The sequence below is a fragment of the Neolamprologus multifasciatus genome, chromosome 4 (assembly GCF_963576455.1).
Source record: "Neolamprologus multifasciatus chromosome 4, fNeoMul1.2, whole genome shotgun sequence".
NCBI classification, from domain to species: Eukaryota; Metazoa; Chordata; class Actinopteri; order Cichliformes; family Cichlidae; genus Neolamprologus; species Neolamprologus multifasciatus.
This window is the reverse complement of record NC_140442.1, coordinates 31,331,449-31,351,182: the sequence shown is the minus strand read 5'-3', so window position 1 is coordinate 31,351,182 and position 19,734 is coordinate 31,331,449. Positions and strand designations below refer to the sequence as shown.

General features: G+C 45.1%; 1 protein-coding gene across 4 annotated transcripts in view; it reads right to left on the bottom strand.

The window, feature by feature from the left end:
• Positions 1-1,157: 1,157 nt before the first annotated feature.
• Positions 1,158-19,734, bottom strand: part of LOC146520848 (syntaxin-binding protein 4) — a 77,236-nt gene continuing 58,659 nt past the window's right edge. For 3 of the 4 annotated variants that reach the window (XM_085155615.1, XM_085155618.1, XM_085155617.1), the window contains exons 11-21: positions 19,253-19,325; positions 16,860-16,948; positions 14,631-14,727; positions 12,605-12,732; positions 12,206-12,298; positions 9,308-9,373; positions 8,720-8,911; positions 8,333-8,449; positions 6,422-6,468; positions 6,197-6,324; positions 1,158-4,482 (exon numbers count right to left, since the gene is read on the bottom strand). In XM_085155615.1, the coding sequence (XP_085011741.1) occupies positions 4,427-4,482; positions 6,197-6,324; positions 6,422-6,468; positions 8,333-8,449; positions 8,720-8,911; positions 9,308-9,373; positions 12,206-12,298; positions 12,605-12,732; positions 14,631-14,727; positions 16,860-16,948; positions 19,253-19,325 (1,086 nt within the window). In that variant the 3' untranslated portion in view covers positions 1,158-4,426. The remainder of the gene's footprint in view (positions 4,483-6,196; positions 6,325-6,421; positions 6,469-8,332; positions 8,450-8,719; positions 8,912-9,307; positions 9,374-12,205; positions 12,299-12,604; positions 12,733-14,630; positions 14,728-16,859; positions 16,949-19,252; positions 19,326-19,734) is intronic. The other variant, XM_085155616.1, reaches the window with a different exon arrangement.

The following is a 19,734-nucleotide window of genomic DNA, read 5'->3' as shown; positions in this document are numbered from 1 at the left end:
CTGAGTTTGTCCTGGTGGATCATCAGGGGTGCAAAGCCTCACAGATGATGTGCAGCAGTGGGTCCCTCAGTCTGTCCTCACTCTGGACACTTGCAGTTGTCACACATGGAAATCAAATGTGTGATAAGCTGCAGGATTCAAACACAAGTGTAACTTATAAACACATGTTCATACTTTTATTCCACAATCAGAGAGAAAGAAACAGAGAGAGAGTGCAGGACAGACGGGGGAGAAGGGCAAAAAACAAAAACCAACAGAATAAGCAGACAAAACAAAAAAAACCATATATTGATCACCTGGATCACCTGTTGAGAAAGAAAAAAGAAAACAAGCAGAAGAAAACGAGAGTAATACAATAAACAACATCATGATGATCTATGTGAATATAACAGTAAATACTAAATATTAAACATTATTGTGCAGCACGTAAGATCGACAGCACAGTGTGCTTTGAGGTAGGAGCCAAAAAGGGTGTAGTTTGTGTGCGTGAGCACCCGTGTGTACACCTGTGAGCATGGACGCTTGTTTTTAAAAGGTTCCTTCATGTAATGATCTGCTAGAGGGTGTGCAGTGAATCCTGCTTGTGCCGTGATATTCAGGACTGCAAACTGAGCAGCATCACTGACTTTCAGCTTGTTTGTGGATATATGACTGACTTTAATTATCCACAAAATCATCACATTCTCTGTAAGATTAAAGTCAACTATTGAACGGCGTATATTTTGGAGTAAAGGCTTTAAAACCAAGTTAACGCTGAAAGTACAAACATCACTAATGTCACACAACTTTGCCGACATGTGGCCAACAGCAATGTTTTAATGTTCTTCGTTATTAAACATTCGCACATAAATAAGTGACGTCATATTCAGTACTTACTTTTGACAGTTCACTCTTGGCCGCTCCCTTCTGCTGTATTTTGCGGCAAAATTATCCACACCCACCGCCGCGCTATGAATTGTGGGATATATGGGACCACGAAGCGTGCACCGGACCACGCTTGATATTTGGGGAAATTGACGGCGCATTTGGAGTATGCATTTGGAGTATGCATTTGAAGTATGCATTTGAAGTACACTTCGAATTGGGACAGCCGTCATCGCGTGGCGGTGACGTAATCAGTTTTATGTTTTTTTATGACGTAATAAGTGTGTAGCTGCTTGCTCTCAGCGAAGGCGGTCGCACTTTTCTCCTCTCCCTTATCTTCCCTGCTTAGCTTCTTGTGTCCTTGTCTTGTCTTGTGTTTTTACTTACTTTTCCCTGGAACAGTCTTTCACAGTCTGCTCTCTAAAACCTAAAAGAGGAATTATGGATTTGATCAACTGATCTCTGAATGCAATTGACACCCCTTCTCAACAAGAAGTCTGGGCTTGGGTGAGCCTAAGTGCTGAAGATATCTACCTATTCGGAACCATGGTAACAGAGTTCTTGCTGATCAGAGCTGGCTTGGCCCTGGCTTATCGAAGAATTAAGGAAGTGGAACCGGCTGTTCAAACCCCCACAAGGCTGCCCGCTGGGATTGAAACGATGGGAAGAGGCGTGAGTTTCTCAAAACAGGCTCATTGAGTCAGCACGGAGAAGATCTTGGAGAACGCACGGCTGCCGTGAATACTCAGAATAAGAACTCTGAGTGAAAAACTGGATTACATCTGGAGGGGCTCGCTCGAATAACACCTTTGAGCGCAAATTCGATCACATGTTGGGGAAGTGCACTGCGGTCGGGAGTTCTCAGAACCTGCTCTTTGAGCAAAAAGAATGACAACATCACGGAGCGTAAGTTTGGATAACATCATGGAGAAGCTCGCGGCTCTCCAACGGGAGATTGAGAGACCAGTGTCGGACTGTTAGAACAGCTTTGAAATTCAGATGAGTTGTTCGCACTAAAGTAAAAACCACCATCACTTCATGCGGCTACCACTTCGGCGCCGGCTGCGGCCTCAAGGCTGGAGCTGAGCAAAACACCCTGATAACGACTGTGTTTAGACTGTTCCTTCCCATTCCATGCAAGGCCACCTGGGTTGGCTGGAAGACTGTTTACTTAGCCTGGCAGGACGAAGGACACTGTCTCAGCTGAACTCTGGACACACACACACACACACACACACACACACACACACACTGATATGCACACACTCACCCCCCTTCCTTTCCAAACGCCTTCGATGCTTGTGCCCTCCCGGGGAAGATGGCGGTCGACTGGACCAGCGCAGACATGCTGCAGGACCGGATGCGCTGTCTACACCGGCTCTCTCACCCTTTACCCGCCCCTGTTGCTTGTCTTGTGTTCCTATGGTGTATTGACAGTCATGTGCTTTTTGTGCTGAGGTGTTTTTTCTGTTATCAAACTGTTCTCCCACTAGGAGCTCAGTCTGAGTGGAGTTTTTTTCTCCTCCTCTTACCTCATGTTATGTATTTTCGGTGTTTTTTTCCTATCAGCCCACCTCTCTGACATGTCTCCCAATGTGATGTTTGTGTAAAGTTGGTCAGAAGGTTCCTTTGTAAGTGCGCATGCGCCATTAGCGTGCTGCCTGCTGTAACCCTAATTTCCTTCGGGATTAATAAAGTATTCTGATTCTGATAATCGCACTTGAAATGCGTACTCCAAGCGTGCAGACCCTGAATTGTGTGTCTCTGTGTCTGTGTCGTGATCTACCCTCATCTTGCGGTGTGTGCTGCCTGCCGAGTTAGTTTATTTTGTATTTTAAGTTCAGCCAGTTTTCTGTTTTGCTGTCCAGCATTAAAGCTGTATTTAAGTTCACCTTTTGTTTCCACGAGTCTGCATTTTGGGTCCTTTTCCTGCCTGCACATGACAGTAAAGAACAAAACTACACACACTGGGTCATTGCCTCACATGTTTCTGTGCTGAATTTCTTCTTATGTCTCTGGTGCTGTGTAAGTGCCCCACAGTGACTTCCTGTGAGGGTTTCAATGGTAGATGGACTCCCTTTCCATTCAGTTTGACTTCTTTGAGTACTTTTTCCCCTATGCTCAAGTACTTTTAACTTAACATCCGCACATACAGCACTGTGCATAAGAAGATGTGTGCTTAGTTCTCCGAGATGTTTGGAACAAACTACCAGCCGAGTAAAAACTGTGTGCACGTGGACCCAGAAGAAGGCAAAGGGTGGTTGCACCAAACACTGATGTGGTTTCTCTTTTGTTCATTCACTGCATGTTGTTGATTGATGAAAGTAAATGAGTCACACTGAAAGCATTTCCCTGCACCTGCCTAAAACACTTGCACAGTGCTGTGTTTGTGTTTAGTGTATCTTCCCAGGGATAACGCATCACTATAACTAGAAATGCCTGCAGGAGGAGCCAGAGATCAAGACAGCCGCCTCATCTGCAACCACGATTTCCATACATGACCCTAGAACGTCACGTCATCAGTATCCACTTGCTGAACACCCTCGTGCACAAACTGTGAGCAGCTCTGGTTTCCTGCTTTTTGAGGGGCTTCTGTGGGAAGCAGTTGTGGTAACATCGCCCCTGTGAGCAGCACTGCTTGTTGGATGCTGAACAAAAGTTGAACTCGACACCAGTCCGGTCGTCAGTTATTCCTTTAATATAAAACAGTAACAGAAAGAATGAGGCCACACCAAAGAAGATCTGGTTGAAGGACATGTCATTGTTGTCACTGCAGTTGTAGATGTCTGTAGAAATCAAATCTATGTTCAACATGTAGCCTAAGACTGAGGTCTGCCTACACAGGACACCAAACACAGTTACACAGCTGGAGCTACAGGTACACTACTCCTGAACGCAGGAGACACATCAACATGAACCAGGCAATGAGATGGAGATGATCCACGCTGCACCTTCAAACCTTCATTTCCATGACAGTGTGAGTGAGGGCGCGAGGGAGGGAAGCACGGCAGATGTTGTGTTAGAGCGAACGAGCTAATCTGTCATGAGTTTCTGACACAGGGGGACACGCTGTACACACCAGCTTTCCAAGTAAGTCCTCCTTTATGGAGTGCAGATGAGTTTGTGTTTGTGAGGATAGAAAAGAGGTTGGCAAGAGTATTAACAAGGTTTACAGCAGTGACACTGTGGGTGTGGAGGTCATGCAGCTCCACCTGCACCACCTGCTGTAAGAGTAACACTAAGAATTGCAGCAGCACTTCTCACAGAGACGTCTGTACATGTGCTGCTGACAGGATGAGCCTGGATCAGCAGATCCACCGCTGAGCCCTGTGAGGAGCATTTGGAGTAATTGGAGGGAAAACACTAATTTCATGTGCACAAACAGGCTTTGGCATTAAAACGTGGTCAGTCTGTCCCAGCGAGGGTTTAACTGTCGTCGTGTCCTGTCGTCGAGGGCGTGTTTGCTGCGGACTGTGGTGAAGTGCATGGCGAGGTCAGCTGCTCGTTGGGTGTCTTCTGCCCGGCCCAGGTCTGGACTCAGTCCTCTTTGGCTTGGTGCTGTTCACACGTGATGAGGACTGACGTCTGGAGCTGATGCTGCATCTGCACTCACCGGTTCTGTAGAAGAGGTGGACAGAAAGAGTCTGTAGCAGTATGGTAATAGGAGGCAGTGGTGCCTGCTGCGAGGGGGAAACAACCCTTTGGATAAAGCAAACACAAATAGAGGTGGGAAATACCAGGTTCAGCTGTGAGGGCAGCAGCGAGTGGCTCACACTGTCACTGCAGGTCTGAATCACAAGCTGCTGCTTCCCTTTGAGCCGTGCTGCGATGCTTCTGTCACAGGTCAGCCTCAAAGTCATGTTTTTGGAAACGTACACACAAAGTAACTCATTTGTGTTGCTTTGGTCACAGCTCGGTATTTAACCCTTTAAAGCCGGTCGGAGCAGCACGCTCTGTTTTGCGTAACTATTTTTAAATCCCGGTAGCTCTGCAACCACGTGAGCTAGCGCAATAATTTTTTTTGCATATGAAACCGGAGGAGTTGTACTTACATCTTATGCCATCAGCTTGTCCTCGGTCACAGTTTCCTTCCACATATAGTTTTGCAAAAACTGCATAAAAAGCACTTGCAGCAACAAAAACATAATATTCCAGAAACACGCTTTGCTGATCCGATCAGCTGTTCATAACACTTCCTACGTCCATCAGCGTGAACTATCACATGTCCGCCATGACCTGCCCGAAACCGGAAGTGACGACATTTTCGCGGAAATGTAGTTTTTTACCATCAGGGCCTCATGAACCTATACTGGTGTTTTTAAAAGTTATGTTTGACTTTATGACTTTCTGTGTGGTTTCTGGGATGCTTAGGACTCATATTGCACTGCTGGAAATAGTTTATTTTGATGCATATGCTGCTTTTTAATATTTATTTTCGTTTTTCCTGCAGTGTATAAAAATTGGTGTATTTCAAAAATAAAACTATGAAGACACTCAAAATAAATTTCCTGTGGTGGGAAACTAGTTTGTGCAACTTTTTTGTATTTACAGTTTTGAGGGATAAGCCTCTTAAATTTCTCTAACTAGAAATAAATGTTAAAAAAACAAAAACGATTTTCAATTTTTTTGTAGTTTCTTGCACTTTTTTGCAATTTATGTAATTACTATGCACTTAATGCAGACATATTATTAAAATGTAGGCTGTAATGGTTGTATTGATGTATAGCAACTTGAAATGCTCCCAAAAATGGCTCCACAGCATGTAAAAATATAATATAAGCTCTGGCAGACTTGGTTCAATGGTAGGTCTTAAAGGGTTAAAAAGAAACAGAGCTGAACAACTGAACATGAAGCCAGAACAGTTTCACCTTCTAAAGAAACAGCTTTTAATCATCATCACCACCGCCCCCTTTATATCCTGGAACCCTGCTTTCTCTTCAGCGGATCGGCCTGGTGAGTAAGGATGAGATATTATCCATGTTTCATTGCTCCACTTCAGACCTGCTGCAGAACGATGGACAGCAGTGGTCGCACACTGACTGCTTTAATATATCACTAATATATCCACGTCTGTTATACTGTATGAGGCTGGCACTAAAGACTTTGTATATATATTTTATACTGACCATTATAGCAGAGCTCTTGCTAAAGGATGGCTCATAATTAGTTCATCAGTTCTTCAGCCGTGGCAAAAGAAAACTAATTTTCATCACATTATCTGAAAGTTCGTTGTCTTGTTTGCAGTTTGAACCTTCGTCCTTCCAAACACGGTGTTTCCACGTAGTGTATAAACAGTGTTCAGGCTTTTATTCTGGGTTAGTGAGCTCTGTACCTGTATCAGATGTGAGAGTACACACCCCCTCCACCAGCTCTTTGGCTTCCACAGCCAGCTGGAAGGCTGGGTCTGGAATTGGTGATGGGATGTCGGGGCTTTCCGTGGCAGGAGATGACCTGTTACTCCTGATGGAGACAGACACACAAGCAGAAGGACAGTTGGAGCAGGAACTCGACTGCACAGCTGTGAGGAGCTTGTAAGGTGAAGGTGGCGCTCTCTTACCCCCCTTCTCCAAACAGGCTGGGCGTGGTCAGCACTTTGTGGACGTTCTGTAAAGAGAGATATGTGACAGCTGTGAGGCCGAGCGCAGGCAGCAGTAACACACCGGCTCTCTGTGCCGTCAGGATGAAGCAAACCAGAGTGATTGTTGGACCTCGTCAGTTATTAGTGTTACCAGCTTCCCCTCGTTGTGTTTTTCAAACTGGTTTCTATGCTGATGGCTTTGTGCACACCCCTGCATCTGATTGGTTCCTGCACCTTGCATCCTTCCACCATCACTGACGGCACCGATGGATATGAGCAGATCAGGTCAGAACAGAATCAGTGTTGGAAACATCCACCTATAGCCAGGTCTCCTGGGACAGATGTTGGTGGAGCCTGTACAGCAGCTGGTTTATGGCTGTGGACAGAGCTGTAGCACACTCCCATCACTGGGGGCAGACTGACTCCACCAGGTTATTTCCTGTCACTAGATTTAAAGACCAGAGCTGCAAATCTCAGAGCTGCAGATGCAGCCTCCACATCATCTGTCACAAACCACGGAAGGAAACGTTCAAGCCTTTGGTCAAATTATGCAACAGTTATGTACAGCTCTATGCATTTTCCTACTTTAATAATTCTACAGGTTCCCTTAAATAGTCTTAACTGTAAATAAACCATCACATGTACAGTGGCTGACATGGGTCCCATAATGTGTTTCTCTGACATTTACACTTGAATGTTATCCTGGGGAAACACTGAGCTGTTAATAGGTTTGAATGACGACATCATTTCTGTATTGGCATCTTTTCCAATCAACCATCAGTCTGTATGTGTGTGTGCAGGGAAGACCATGAAATACAAACAGGTGGCGAGCACATCACTCTTGTTGATTAACCACAACTAAAGGGAAAGATGGCACAAACTGCATCCTTATTATCACGGAAGCTAGCATGATAAGCTAACAGAAGAGCAGACGTCTGAGACTATTCTGCAGTTTTGTGTGGATACTCAGTTATTGATCATCTTCCCCTAACGTGGGATATTTAACAACACCTTTAGCACATTAGCAAAGAAAGTGTGTGCATCTCTTATAACAAGTTGTTGGAAAAATAAGCAGCGAGGATGTGATTACACTGACTATCAGCTGCTTCAGTTGCTACAGGTGTGTAGCGAGCTGTTTTGCTGCTTCACCACCTTCACTTTTCAACAATATTGAATCTCTTTGTAGATGCTGACAGTTAACCACGTCACGCTCGAGCCTGTCATTCAGCTGTTTCACTTTTTATTCATGTATTTTTATGCACTTTTTCCTGAACCTGTTAAAAGCTTCTATTAGATACACGCTCTTCAGCTTTGATAACTGAGTTCTTATCAATCAGTATAAGATTATATTCCCCACATTAACTCTCTGTAGAATTTGTATTTTTATTTTAATACTTAAGGCTGAATTGAGCGATCGTGGCTCAAGAGTTGGGCGTTCGTCTTGTAATCGGAAGGTTGCCGGTTCGAGCCCCGGCTTGGACAGTCTCAGTCGTTGTGTCCTTGGGCAAGACACTTCACCCGTTCAGGGTCAGAGGGCCCGGTGGCGCCAGTGTCCGGCAGCCTCGCCTCTGTCAGTGCGCCCCAGGGTGGCTGTGGCTACAATGTAGCTGCCATCACCAGCGTGTGGATGACTGGATGTGTAAAGCACTTTGGGGTCCTTAGGACCAAGTAAAGCACTATACAAATACAGGCCATTTACCAATTGAGTGTGTGTTGTGTAAAACAACTGTAGAAAGCTATGATAACACTTGTTAACAGCTTCGGATCACTGTCCTGAGGTTTAGCTGTGACCAATACAATACTCTGGTATACAGAGTGGGCTCAGTGTCTGCAGGCGTCTGCTTCCTGCCTGTTCACAGCTCATCCAGAGGAACACCAGCAGAGCGGTACCTGAGCAAAGCCGAGCAGTTTCTTGTTGGAGATCTCCAGAGTTTTCCTGCTCAGCTCGGACTTCTTCAGCTGGCAGTCGATGGTCGTCAGCCTCCTCTTCAGCTCGCCCACCTCCTCCTGACAAACACACCAACACACTCAGCTCGTGTAAGTGTGTCATGTAGACAACTCTTTGGGTGCATCATGTATCACTATACAGTACAATGACCTTTGACCTAATGCCTGAACATATTGGATGTGTAAGATGTAGAGTACTGTGAAGATGCATTTAAAAATACAGACAGATGTTCAGACAGATGTTTCCCCAAATTTCAAGGCTGACATGAGGTTTTCTTGCTCTCCTGTCAGTGAACAAGGCTGTGGGCCACCACTCTAACATCCTCGTACCTGCATGGACTCTGCTCCCCGTCTTTGCTTCTTGGTGGCCAGCTGGCTCTTCAGGTCTCTGATCTCAGCCTCCAGCAGCTGGATGACTTCTTCATAGTCCTGCTCGGCGCTGCCGGCCTGCCGATGCACCGCCTCGGCCGCCTGCAGACGACTCTTCAGGCGAGTGTTCTCCTCCACAGTCAGACAGGCTTTCTAGGAGACATGACAGAAGGATTCACTCACTGCCTTCAGTCTTTGTCCACGTTTTCAGAGCTGCCAGTGAGACGTATTTTACTAAATACAACAGGATGATCATATGAATATGTTATTAGCAATTTTATTTTACCAGCTGAGAAATCTTTACATTCTTGGTTCTCACACCTTAAACTGTCCTACGACATGCCCTATCGAGCTGCACAACAGCACCATTTCTAATCTTTCATCAACTAAACAACAGCCGCCATTATCAGCAGACTCCGTTTGATTAGTTTCACTACAAAAATAATTTCCATGCAACTTTGACCCCATCGCCCACGCTCACATCCCACAGTTATAAAGATGTAACTTGAGACACTGCGTGTCTCCACAGGCTGCAGGCTGGCCTCTGACCTCTGAGGTCTTCTGCAACTCCTCCTCGAGGGTTTTCTTGCTGTGTTCCATGTCCTTCAGCATCACCTGCCAAGAGAGGCAGCAGATGAAGTGGCAGCTTCCTGTATGACTGTTAAAGACCCACCTTTCCATTCAGAGGACAGACACACAACTGTGAGGCGCGCGGCCAGGAAAAAGCAGCTAAACCTTGGTGAGGATGCAACGTTAGGCTTCATCTGTGGTTTTCCCACTGAGTGTGTGTTTGTTGGCTAAGTGTGGAAACAGGATTCTTTGTGTTTAGTTTTAAACTGCAAAACGTATTCTCACTATTTCACTTGGTAGCCAAAGAAATGCTAACAGTGTAAATGTGCCTATTAAACCATATTTCTGGGCACTGTTGAAGGAAGCAGGTTTAGCTAGGTTTAGCTAGCAATGCCGAGTTAACTCTGAGACGAGGAAAACTTGTGTTTCCTGAACTTTCCTCCGACTCCTCCCATCCTGTTTATTCTCCAAAGTGTCTGTCAGAGCACGGAGCGAACTGCAGATTTTTAGAAACACTAGAAACAGTTAACCTGAGAGCTTTTACAGTCATTCGTCATCAGTATATAAGAACAACGACAGTAATGATGTCACTCATTTATTATCAGCTCAGAATAAAATCCATTTTTCCATCGTTCTAAATGCTGGTGCCAATTCTGTTACATTATACAAGCTTGCATTTACACTGCTATGCAGATGACACCCAGCTCTATCTGTCCATGAAGCCAGATAACACACACCAATGAGTTAAACTGCAGGAATGTCTTAAAGACATAAAGACCTGGATGGCCGCTAACTTTCTGCTTCTTAATTCAGATCAAACTGAGGTCATTGTACTCGGCGCTGAAAAGCTTAGAAATATTATTTGACTGTTGGAGTTTTATATTATTGTAGGGTACATCCTCTATAGTGAAAATAACAAAGTTTTACAGTTTACATCATATATAGTTAATCTCTGTAATATTCTGAATATTTAAGGAGCTTGCAAAGAAAAGCGTCTGGACTTCTTTAAGTTACTTGAAGACGTTTCACCTTCAGAAGAAGCTTCTTCATCCGAGAAGCTTCTTCAGTTCTAAGGTCAAATGGTGGAGAGTCCCCGATTTAAACCTAGTGGGAGTGTCCCCCCACAGAGGGACAAAAGGACCCCCTGATGATCCTCTAATCGCCTGAGCCAAGGTGTGGAACTGGGTGTGGGTCCCAATCAGCCAGAGTTTCAGGTGAGCTCATTGTGAAACCTGGCCCCACCTTATCATGCGAATTCCTGAGGTCAGATGGCCCAGGATGTGAGTGGGCGTTAAGGCGTCTGGGGAGGAACTCAAAACTGGATTATAGATGGCAGAGAGTTGGTGTCATAAACCACCGCCTCTGTTCAAAGATGGTCGCTCACAGTGGACATAGATGCTTCTTTCACTCCTCTTTCAAACCATCTGTCCTCTCTGTCCAAAATGTGAACATTGGCATCCTCAAAGAGTGACCTTTGACCTTTAGATGCAGATGGACAGCTGAATCTTGTCCTGTGGAGGTGGCTCTTCTGTGTTGTGCCATGCGCTTGTGAAGTGGCTGTTTGGTCTCTCCAATGTAGAGGTCTGGGCATTCCTCGCTGCTGTACAGCAAACACCACATTGTTAAGTCTGTGTTTTGGCGTTTTGTCTTTCGGGTGAACCAGTTTGTGTCTGAGTGTGTTGCTGGGTCTGAAGTACACCGGGATGTCATGCTTGCAGAAAACCCTCCTGAGTTTCTCTGATACACCGGCTACATAGGGGATGACAATGTTGTTGCGTCTGTGCTTCTTATCCTCCCTCGCTGGTGTCTGATCTTCTTTTCTGTGCCTCTTTGCTGACTTTAAAAACGCTCATTTAGGATAGCCGCACGTTTTGAGTGCTTCCTTTACATGTGTGTGTTCCTTCTTTTTCCCTTCAGGCTTAGAGGGAACATGTTCTGCCCGGTGGTGTAGGGTCCTAATTACTCCAAGTTTGTGTTCCAGAGGGTGATGGAGTCAAACAGGAGGTACTGGTCCGTGTGTGTGGGCTTCCGGTAAACTTCGATGTTGAGGTTGCCGTTCTCTTCAATGTGCACAGCGCAGTCCAGGAAAGGCAAACAGTCGTCCTTTGTGTCTTCCTGGTGAACTTGATGTTTTTATCCACAGCGTTGATGTGCGCAGTGAAGGATTCCACTTCCTGTGTCTTGATTTTGACCCAGGTGTCGTCTACATATCTGTGCCAGTGGCTGGGTACTCTTCCTTTGAAAGAGCCAAGAGCCTTCCTTTCCACTTCCTCCATGTAAAGGTTGGCTACAATAGGTACAGCCATGTTTTTGTCTGTAATAGCCTTCGTTGTATTTGAAGTATGTAGTGGTGAGGCAGAGGTCTAACAGTGTGCAGGTCTGATGGGGGGTGAAGCGCACTCAGCCATGACACCACTGGAGTTCAAATGTTTGTTTCAGCTCTGTGCCAGAAAAGCACCAGGACAATGCAGCAGTCGTCTGTGCTCTGACTTACAGTGATACATTTCTCTGTAAGTTTGAATCATTTTGTCACCATTTTATCGATACATGGTGACACGTGTAGGTGCCAATCATGGGGATCATTTTATGTGAGTGTGCTCAGAGTGTGACGCCCAGTTTAACAGAGACCGTTCCTGACCATCATCATCATCTCTAACTGGGGCTTCGGGTTTGTCGAGCCAGCTAAGGTCAATTAGCCTGAGTGTGTTGGACGTCATTCTTAGTAAAGACCACAGGACAGACACGAAACAAGACAGTAGACATGATAAAAGACACTGTGGGACAGAGGGAGACAGTCAAAGAAAAGTAAACTAAGAGAAAACATAACAGCTGGAAGTCCTCAAAACCAGAGAGGGAAAAACAAAGATGTGTTTTCACCTTGAGCTGTTTCATCTGCGTCTGCAGCTGCTTCACCTCCGTCTGAAACTGCTCCATCTCCTCACTGCTGTAGCTGCACTCGGATTCATATGTCTGCACACATACACACACACACACACACACACACACGCACACACACACACAGTTAACCTTCATTTCTGGGTGGAAACTTTAAAATATTAAATTGTGACTGGAGTTTGTTTTAAAACTTAGATTTGATGCTATTTATGCCTTTTTTGCTGCTCTTTTTAAAAACTCATTCTTTTAAACTGTATTGCTTATTGCTGTAGAGGCTGGTGAGAAACAGTATTTGGTGTCAGGCTGGGTAACATCATACAATAAACTTCTTGAACAGCCAGCTGTTTTGTGTCCATATGAGAGGTGGTGAGCGCTGCTTACAGGTGAGTGGAAGGCTGAGGTATCCATCAGACTAGCTGCTTCATGGTAGGAGAATGTGAAGGGACCCGTCTCCAGGCCCAGCTCCTCCAGGTTCTCCTGGAAGATGTTCCGGGTCGCCTCCACAAAGTCTGAGCCATCACACCAAAACAGATGGGATTCATTTTAACAGTAAAACAAGGAAACGCAAACAATCAGGGTCATGTGTACACACACACACACACACACACACACACACACACACACACACACACACACACACACACACACACACACACACGTCCTTCTGGGGACATCTCATTGACATAATGCTAGCTGCTTACCCTAACCATCAACAATGAATGCCTGACCCTGACCCATGACCTAATTGTAACCCTGACACTGAAACCACATTTTGAGCCTTCAGCACTGTGGGGACTTTGGGTCCCCATAAAGAGACACACACAGACACACACACCTTACTGTATATGAAATTATAGACTGGCTCCAACAGCGTTACAGGCTCTGGGCCCTTTCACGTCTGTCTCATGGCTCAGGGTGAACCTGTCTGTTAAAACCACGGGACACCAGTGGTGGACCTGCCACTCCTGGTATTTTGTGATAAACACCAGTTGGGCTCCACGGTACCGTACAGCGTGCACAGCACCCACTAGAGGACATCCAGCCCTCTGACCACTCTCCTTCACACCAGCGGCCTGCTGCAGGTTATTTTGTAGCTCTGACAGTGCTCATCATCTTCCTCCGAAGGAGCAGATGCTGGTCCTGCTCATGGCTTCTGTGTGTCCATCTCTCCTCGAGTAATCACCTGTTCCCTGGACTCTCCTCCATGCTCTTAAGGTTCTGGAAACAGCACATGTGCCATCTTGGTGCATCACCTCATGCTACCAGTAGTAACGCTGAGTCTAGCCTAATGCGACACTCGTGAAAAAACAGTCAGAAAAGATGAGGAGAGACAAATGTCAGCGACTTTCATCTGTAAAATCACTACTGTCTCCCCTCTAATGTCAATGTTAATGTCAATGATACCAAAGCAGCTCAAGCTGATACTGAACTAACCAGACCAATACCCCAAAGGTTCAACTGTTGATGCTATACTCTGATTAAAGTGTTCCTTTAAGTTTTGGGATTAGTGTGCGTCACAAAAGCATAAAAGAAAAGCACAACAACAACAACGAGCCCAAATATCCAAAGACCCTCAGCTGGGTCAACGTCCCAGGAGCCAGACAGCAGAAACACATTCATGCACGTTCTGCTTATTCTCTTTGACTGTACAGCACAGACACTGCACTGCTGTGACGGGGCTGCAGCTTTACTCAGGGGTGTTTCTGAGGTATAGCTCAGTGTGCATCTGAATATCACCTGCGTCAGATACTACAGTTGTGCATCAGGTTAAAAAGCTTCTTTGTCACACTGAAAACTGATTTTAGGTGTAACATACATCTTTAATCCATTACTTTTGCAGAGTAGACCTGATCTGTTCCTCGAGACGCTGAACAACCTGCCCGTCAGGTGACTCATCACTGCAGCATTCATGTTCCTCAGCTCACCTATAGGACCCTACACACTGAACTGTGCTGTCATCAGCATTACAGCAACTGCTTTGTCACAGAAAAGCATCCTGGGAGCTCGGAGGCATGGAGGCATGGAGGCATGTGTCAGGATGGGATCTCTGATGGTTTCTGCAGCCTCATGTTTGACCTGCAGTCTAAAAACAAGCTGCCTGTACTGAGTTTAATATCACGCACAGCCTGTATCATCCAGTCCTGTCTGTCAGTGAGCATGAACAGGTACACGCAGGTGAATTCAGCCCTACGACGTGAACGCTGGCCCTCCAAACGACTGGAAACATGTAGTCACAGCTGGTTACACAACCTGACATTTTACACAAGTGACACAACCAATAAGAAACACGCTGCTGTCACATGAAGCCTGTGATTTGACAGGACCTCAGCACAGATCTTCACCTAACAGCTGACACAACTACAAATCACATCAGTGAGTGTACGTGTGCTGCTTGCATGCACGTCACCTCCATAGGCCACGGTGCCTTGTGGGTCTGTGGTCAGACTCTGTCGCAGCTGCTTCTTCTTCTCTTCTGTGACATCCAAACCGAGGAAGGACAAGGCCTGAGAGAGACAGGAAGACAAGCATGTGCTGTCATCAGACTGCACTCAGTTACAGTTTGTTCTCCAAGTAAAATTATATTTCATTACAAACATGAGCCTAAAGTTACTTCACAAAGCGTCTGCAGAGAGGACGCCTGAGCTACCAGGACAGGATGCAGAAGAAGAAAGTACAAAAACTGCCCACATACACTTTGAGTAGGGATGCAACGATACCAATTTTTTCAAACCGATACGATACCGATACTTGGATCTGAGTACTTGCCGATACTGAGTACAAAAACCGATACTTCTACCACACACACACACACAAATGCAATGAATTGGAAGACAGGTTTTATTTTATTCTCTGCCGATAAAAAATAAAATTTTAATAAAAATGACCACAAAAATTTCAAGTGAAAAATAAGCACTTCTGTTAAATTATTGCAGAGTCTCCACATTGTAATTTAACAAAATATCACTGAACTATTGGCACTGTCTCGAGCTTCTGTCTGGGCAGTTGGGAATTTCATATCGCAGCTCGAGTATGCTGAGAAGACGGTGCAATCCTATGTTTTCCACGGCCGGCATTGGCTGGTCATCCAGAGCGATAAAATGAGTCGAGCCTCTGTTATTTTAACTGCTCGTGGATTTTCTCTTGACATTTTTCATCGCTTTTCCAAAACCTGAGTTAAAGTTGGCTGTTGCACACTGCTGACATTTTGTTTAGCCTAGCTACAGCAGCCTCCAGTTTCTCTTTTTTATCTGGAGCTGCCAGTCTCACTCGCCTAACCCTGTGCCTGTTTAGCGCGGGATGTCCCCCTAGTGGCCAATCTAAAAACTACAACAGAAATGACAAGCCACCCTCTGATTAATGAAATAAGTTGGTATCGGTTCATGGTATCGGTTAACTTTTATGAGTATGAGTACACACACATTTTACAGTATCGGCCCCGATACCAGCATCGGTATCGGTGCATCCCTAACTTTGAGTAATGTGTTTTTCATAAATCGATTATAGAGTTCTTTAATTAGCAAATCCACCGTCGTCATAAAGCAGACACCGCTCTGTTCAACACGTGTGCAGGTGTGTAATTCCTTTGTGTTCAATAGAGTTTTGCACACTGCCTGTTCGTTTTCCTTTGCAGTGTTTAAACTCACTGTGTCTCTGATCCCTGGATCAACACGCCCAAGCAAAATCAACCTAAATAACAGTAACAACTGTACAAAGAGGAAGATAGAAATCGGAGAGTCGTGAAGCTGAAAGGACAGAGTCTGCTGACGGGGTAAAAATAATCCACATGCCTGTAAGAGGGAGATTAGTAACTGGATGCATAAAGATGATGGGCTGGGAGCACTGGGAGTACTGGGAGTACTGGGACACTGTGGGTCCAATCTGGGTTCAGGCTGAGGCCAGTTTCTATTTGTTTCTGATGACAGAAAGTGATGAGTGCACTGCAGGAAGAAGCAGTGAAAAGGCGAAAGAACAGGAAGTGGTTGGGAGCTAAACTGAGTCATAGCAAAATCAGGAAACACGTGAAGCTCACTGAGAGAGGAACTACAGAAGATGAGAAAGGTGAAGCCGTGGTTAACAGAGGTCCCTGTGGTAATCGGAGCACTTGGAGCAGTGACTGTTAAACCAGCAGATCCCAGCAACCACATCTCTGCAGAGAGGAGCAGACTAATACTCAGACTCTCAGGCCTTTGGTAGAGAGCCCAAGCATGAAGGATTAAGAGCACCCAGAGGGCAAGTGGGGGACATTAGTACACACTAATCCATCCAAATCATCCATTATCCAGGTGCTCCAATCACTTCCATTGCCCAGGTGTACAATCCTGGGTCGCTGTCAGGAGCTCAGTGAATCCCAGCGTGCTTCCATGATAGCATGCTGTCTGCAATAATGTCCTCACTGCTAAATATTCCACAATCAACTCTTAGTGGTATTACACAGAGGGGGACAATTGGGATAGACGCCAACTCAGCCACAAGCAGCAGGTCACGTAAAGAGCGCCTCTCAACACCTTTCAGCTACCAACCATATATGCTTCACATGTGTCGTCACTCTCACATAATCTGTGTGATTTCTTTAGTGTCCACTTAACTGTGTATCAGGTATCACAGGTCTAAAGAAGCTGAGCAGGTCAGGACTCACCAAGTCTAACTTGTCTGATTTGAGGCGAATGTAAGGGTCCAGGGTTATCTTAGGCTTCGCTCCTGTCAGGGATCTCTGGCTGGTTGAACCTGGAGACAGAAAATGAAGAAAAGAAAATCAGGACTGAAAAAAACTAAACCAGAAGTTGGGTTGTTTAAAAAAAGTAGACTGCATACAGGCAGCACGAGCTCAGGGCGGCAGCGCGCGGCTCTTCAGTGCTGCGGCTCCACGTGGTTTGGAAAACAAAGTATTTAACTGAAGTGTATTTTATTTGTGTTAGTTCATTTTTAACTTGTACTTCTGAAATGGAAGATTATTGTGATCTTGAAATATAAAAATAAACTTAAGTTATTATTTTTCATCTCTCACAATAAGCGTCACATTCACATAAACCATCACTGCTGAAACGCCGTGCGTTTATCAAGACTTTCAACCCCAGACAGGCCAAGTATGGATCCTCATGCATCCACATTATGTCAGCAGCTGTTCTCCTCCATGAACTATGTTAAAACAAACACGCTCACGCCTCACAGACGACAGCTTACAGTCCTGTAAAGATGAAGTGACTTCGTACAGCTCCGGTCTGTGTGCAGAGGTTCAGGAGCAGAAGTCCCATTGTAAACATATCACGACAGACCCGACGATGTTTGCATGAACACGCTTTTTTCTTTATTGACCACTTTTCACACACGGTTGCTGACGCACACAGCCGGCTGTAGCTTTGCAGCTCACAGCCCGACACACCAACACAACAGCACAGACGTTAAGGCGGCGAGGCGTGATTGCAGGTGCCGCTCAGGTGCGTCCGCCTCCCCTGCAGCGGCGCTGCAGACCACGCCCCAACACACACATTAACCAGGTAAAATACATATTTATCCAGATATTTTGCAAATATCTATTTTTCTTTTTTTTTAGCAGCATAGTGCTTTTTTCCAAATATTTTTAAAACTCAGGTCAAGGCTCCACTACAGGAAGTCCCAAAGGTGATATAAGGATGACGCCTCACTACAGATTTCGTTTGCTATATGAATAATTTAAGTTCAGCTTTTTAATTCATTTGAAAGAGACCTTCATCTGGGCGTATCTCCTTTTTGTTGTATTTTTCAAGAGTTCAAAATGTGTTTATTACATAAATAAAATGTAATTTTCTCTGTAGCACTTCATGGATTTCATAAGCAACACGATTTAGTTGTCTATAAAAGCATAAAGGTAAAAAACAATAACAGTGTTATCTTCATTTTAGATGTCACAAAGTATTCGTGGCTCCCAGTGTTTGCTTTTCTGTGGAAACTGGACCAAATGGCTCTTTGTGTTAAAGGTTGTGACCCCTGCACTTAACAGAACTGAAAGTGTAATGAGGAACAGCAGGAGAAATATCATTTTATAATCTGTCATATCAGAGTTGAACAGACAACCTGATGTTGGTGTTGCTGGTTAAAGCAGGTCTCTGTGACTGTGAGCGATGGTGCAGGAACAGCAGATGATTAAACAGAGAGGAACTGAAGAAAAGTGGATGATTATGTAGACGCGAGGGGAGGCAGCAGCCATTAATTTGATGCGTTTTCCTGTCCCAGATTTGTATGGCTGCTCTGCTCTTCTGACTTTACACTCATGTTACGTTTGATCAGTTTAGGAAAACATGACAGACGAGGTCCAAACTTCATAGTGTGGAGTCATTCTGTAGATTAACTGATTTAAGAGTATTTATCTGAAATGTTGTCACAGTGAACCTTATTTAACCTGGATCATAATTCTGGAATATTTTGTAATATAATAAAAATCTGTTTCTGTGCGTGCGCTCACCTCACTACAAAGTGCTGACATCTGTCGCAGCTAGCAACTGGCTTAGAGGCTGCAGGGAGTGAAATGATTAGAGTACCTAGAAAATAACCTTGGCTGGGTAATCCCAGCCAATTGGATTGGGAAAGGCTGTCCGGTGGCTTTCGGCCGAGAGCCACGGGCAGCCCTGTGACACTGCAGCTGCTGGTCTGAAACAGTCCTTCAGTATGACGACAACTGGACTGCTTCAGATCGTTTTCAGTCTCCTTTGGTGAAATGATGCTCTGCTGAGAGGCTTTTGTTGCACCAAAAAGAAAGAACAGCAAACATAAACGCTGTGTGGCAGACATGATGCGAGCCAAAAATATGTTGAAACGAATATGAACTGTGAAAACCCCCCGCTGTGATCTAGCAGTACTAACCACTGACCCACTGTGCATATGAGTCAAATCAATAAATGACAGAGAAAAATCCCTCACGTGTTGGTGCTCTGTGCTCAGTGTGCATGCATGGCCTCCAGTGCTCCCTTCCTGATAATAATAACAGGCTTTTGACTGGGCTCCCGGGGGGGAGGGGGGGCAGCACTGTAGTCTGAGTGCAAACAGAGGTCTCACCTGAAACATGAATATCTGGAGGACAGATGTCAGGAGAAGGTGAGGAAGGTGGGGCTGGCTCCTCTGCACAGATCTACACCAATACACACAAAGACAATAGTTCAATAGAATTCCAACACTAATGACCAATGAGTTTATTAGTGTAGCTAATATTAGTGTAGCTAATAAACTCATCGTATTCATTAATAACAAGAGCGCTGTCCCAAAGGTTGATCCTGTTCATCTAGACGTCGTGTTTTCAGTGGGAGAAACGTTTCATCCAGCTGCAGGTTTCAATCTTATCAACAGCACATTTACATAATGACTGAAACCAGCCCACTGAAGGAACAATCAGTTCTTTGATCATTAATATGTAAACTGATCAATGGCCATGAGTCCCATTCACAGAGAGTTGGGGAATGGCTGCAATCACATCATTGTAACATGGTGACAGATGGACCCTTAGGCCCCTCCTCCATTCAGAGATGGTCTTTCCCTTTTTA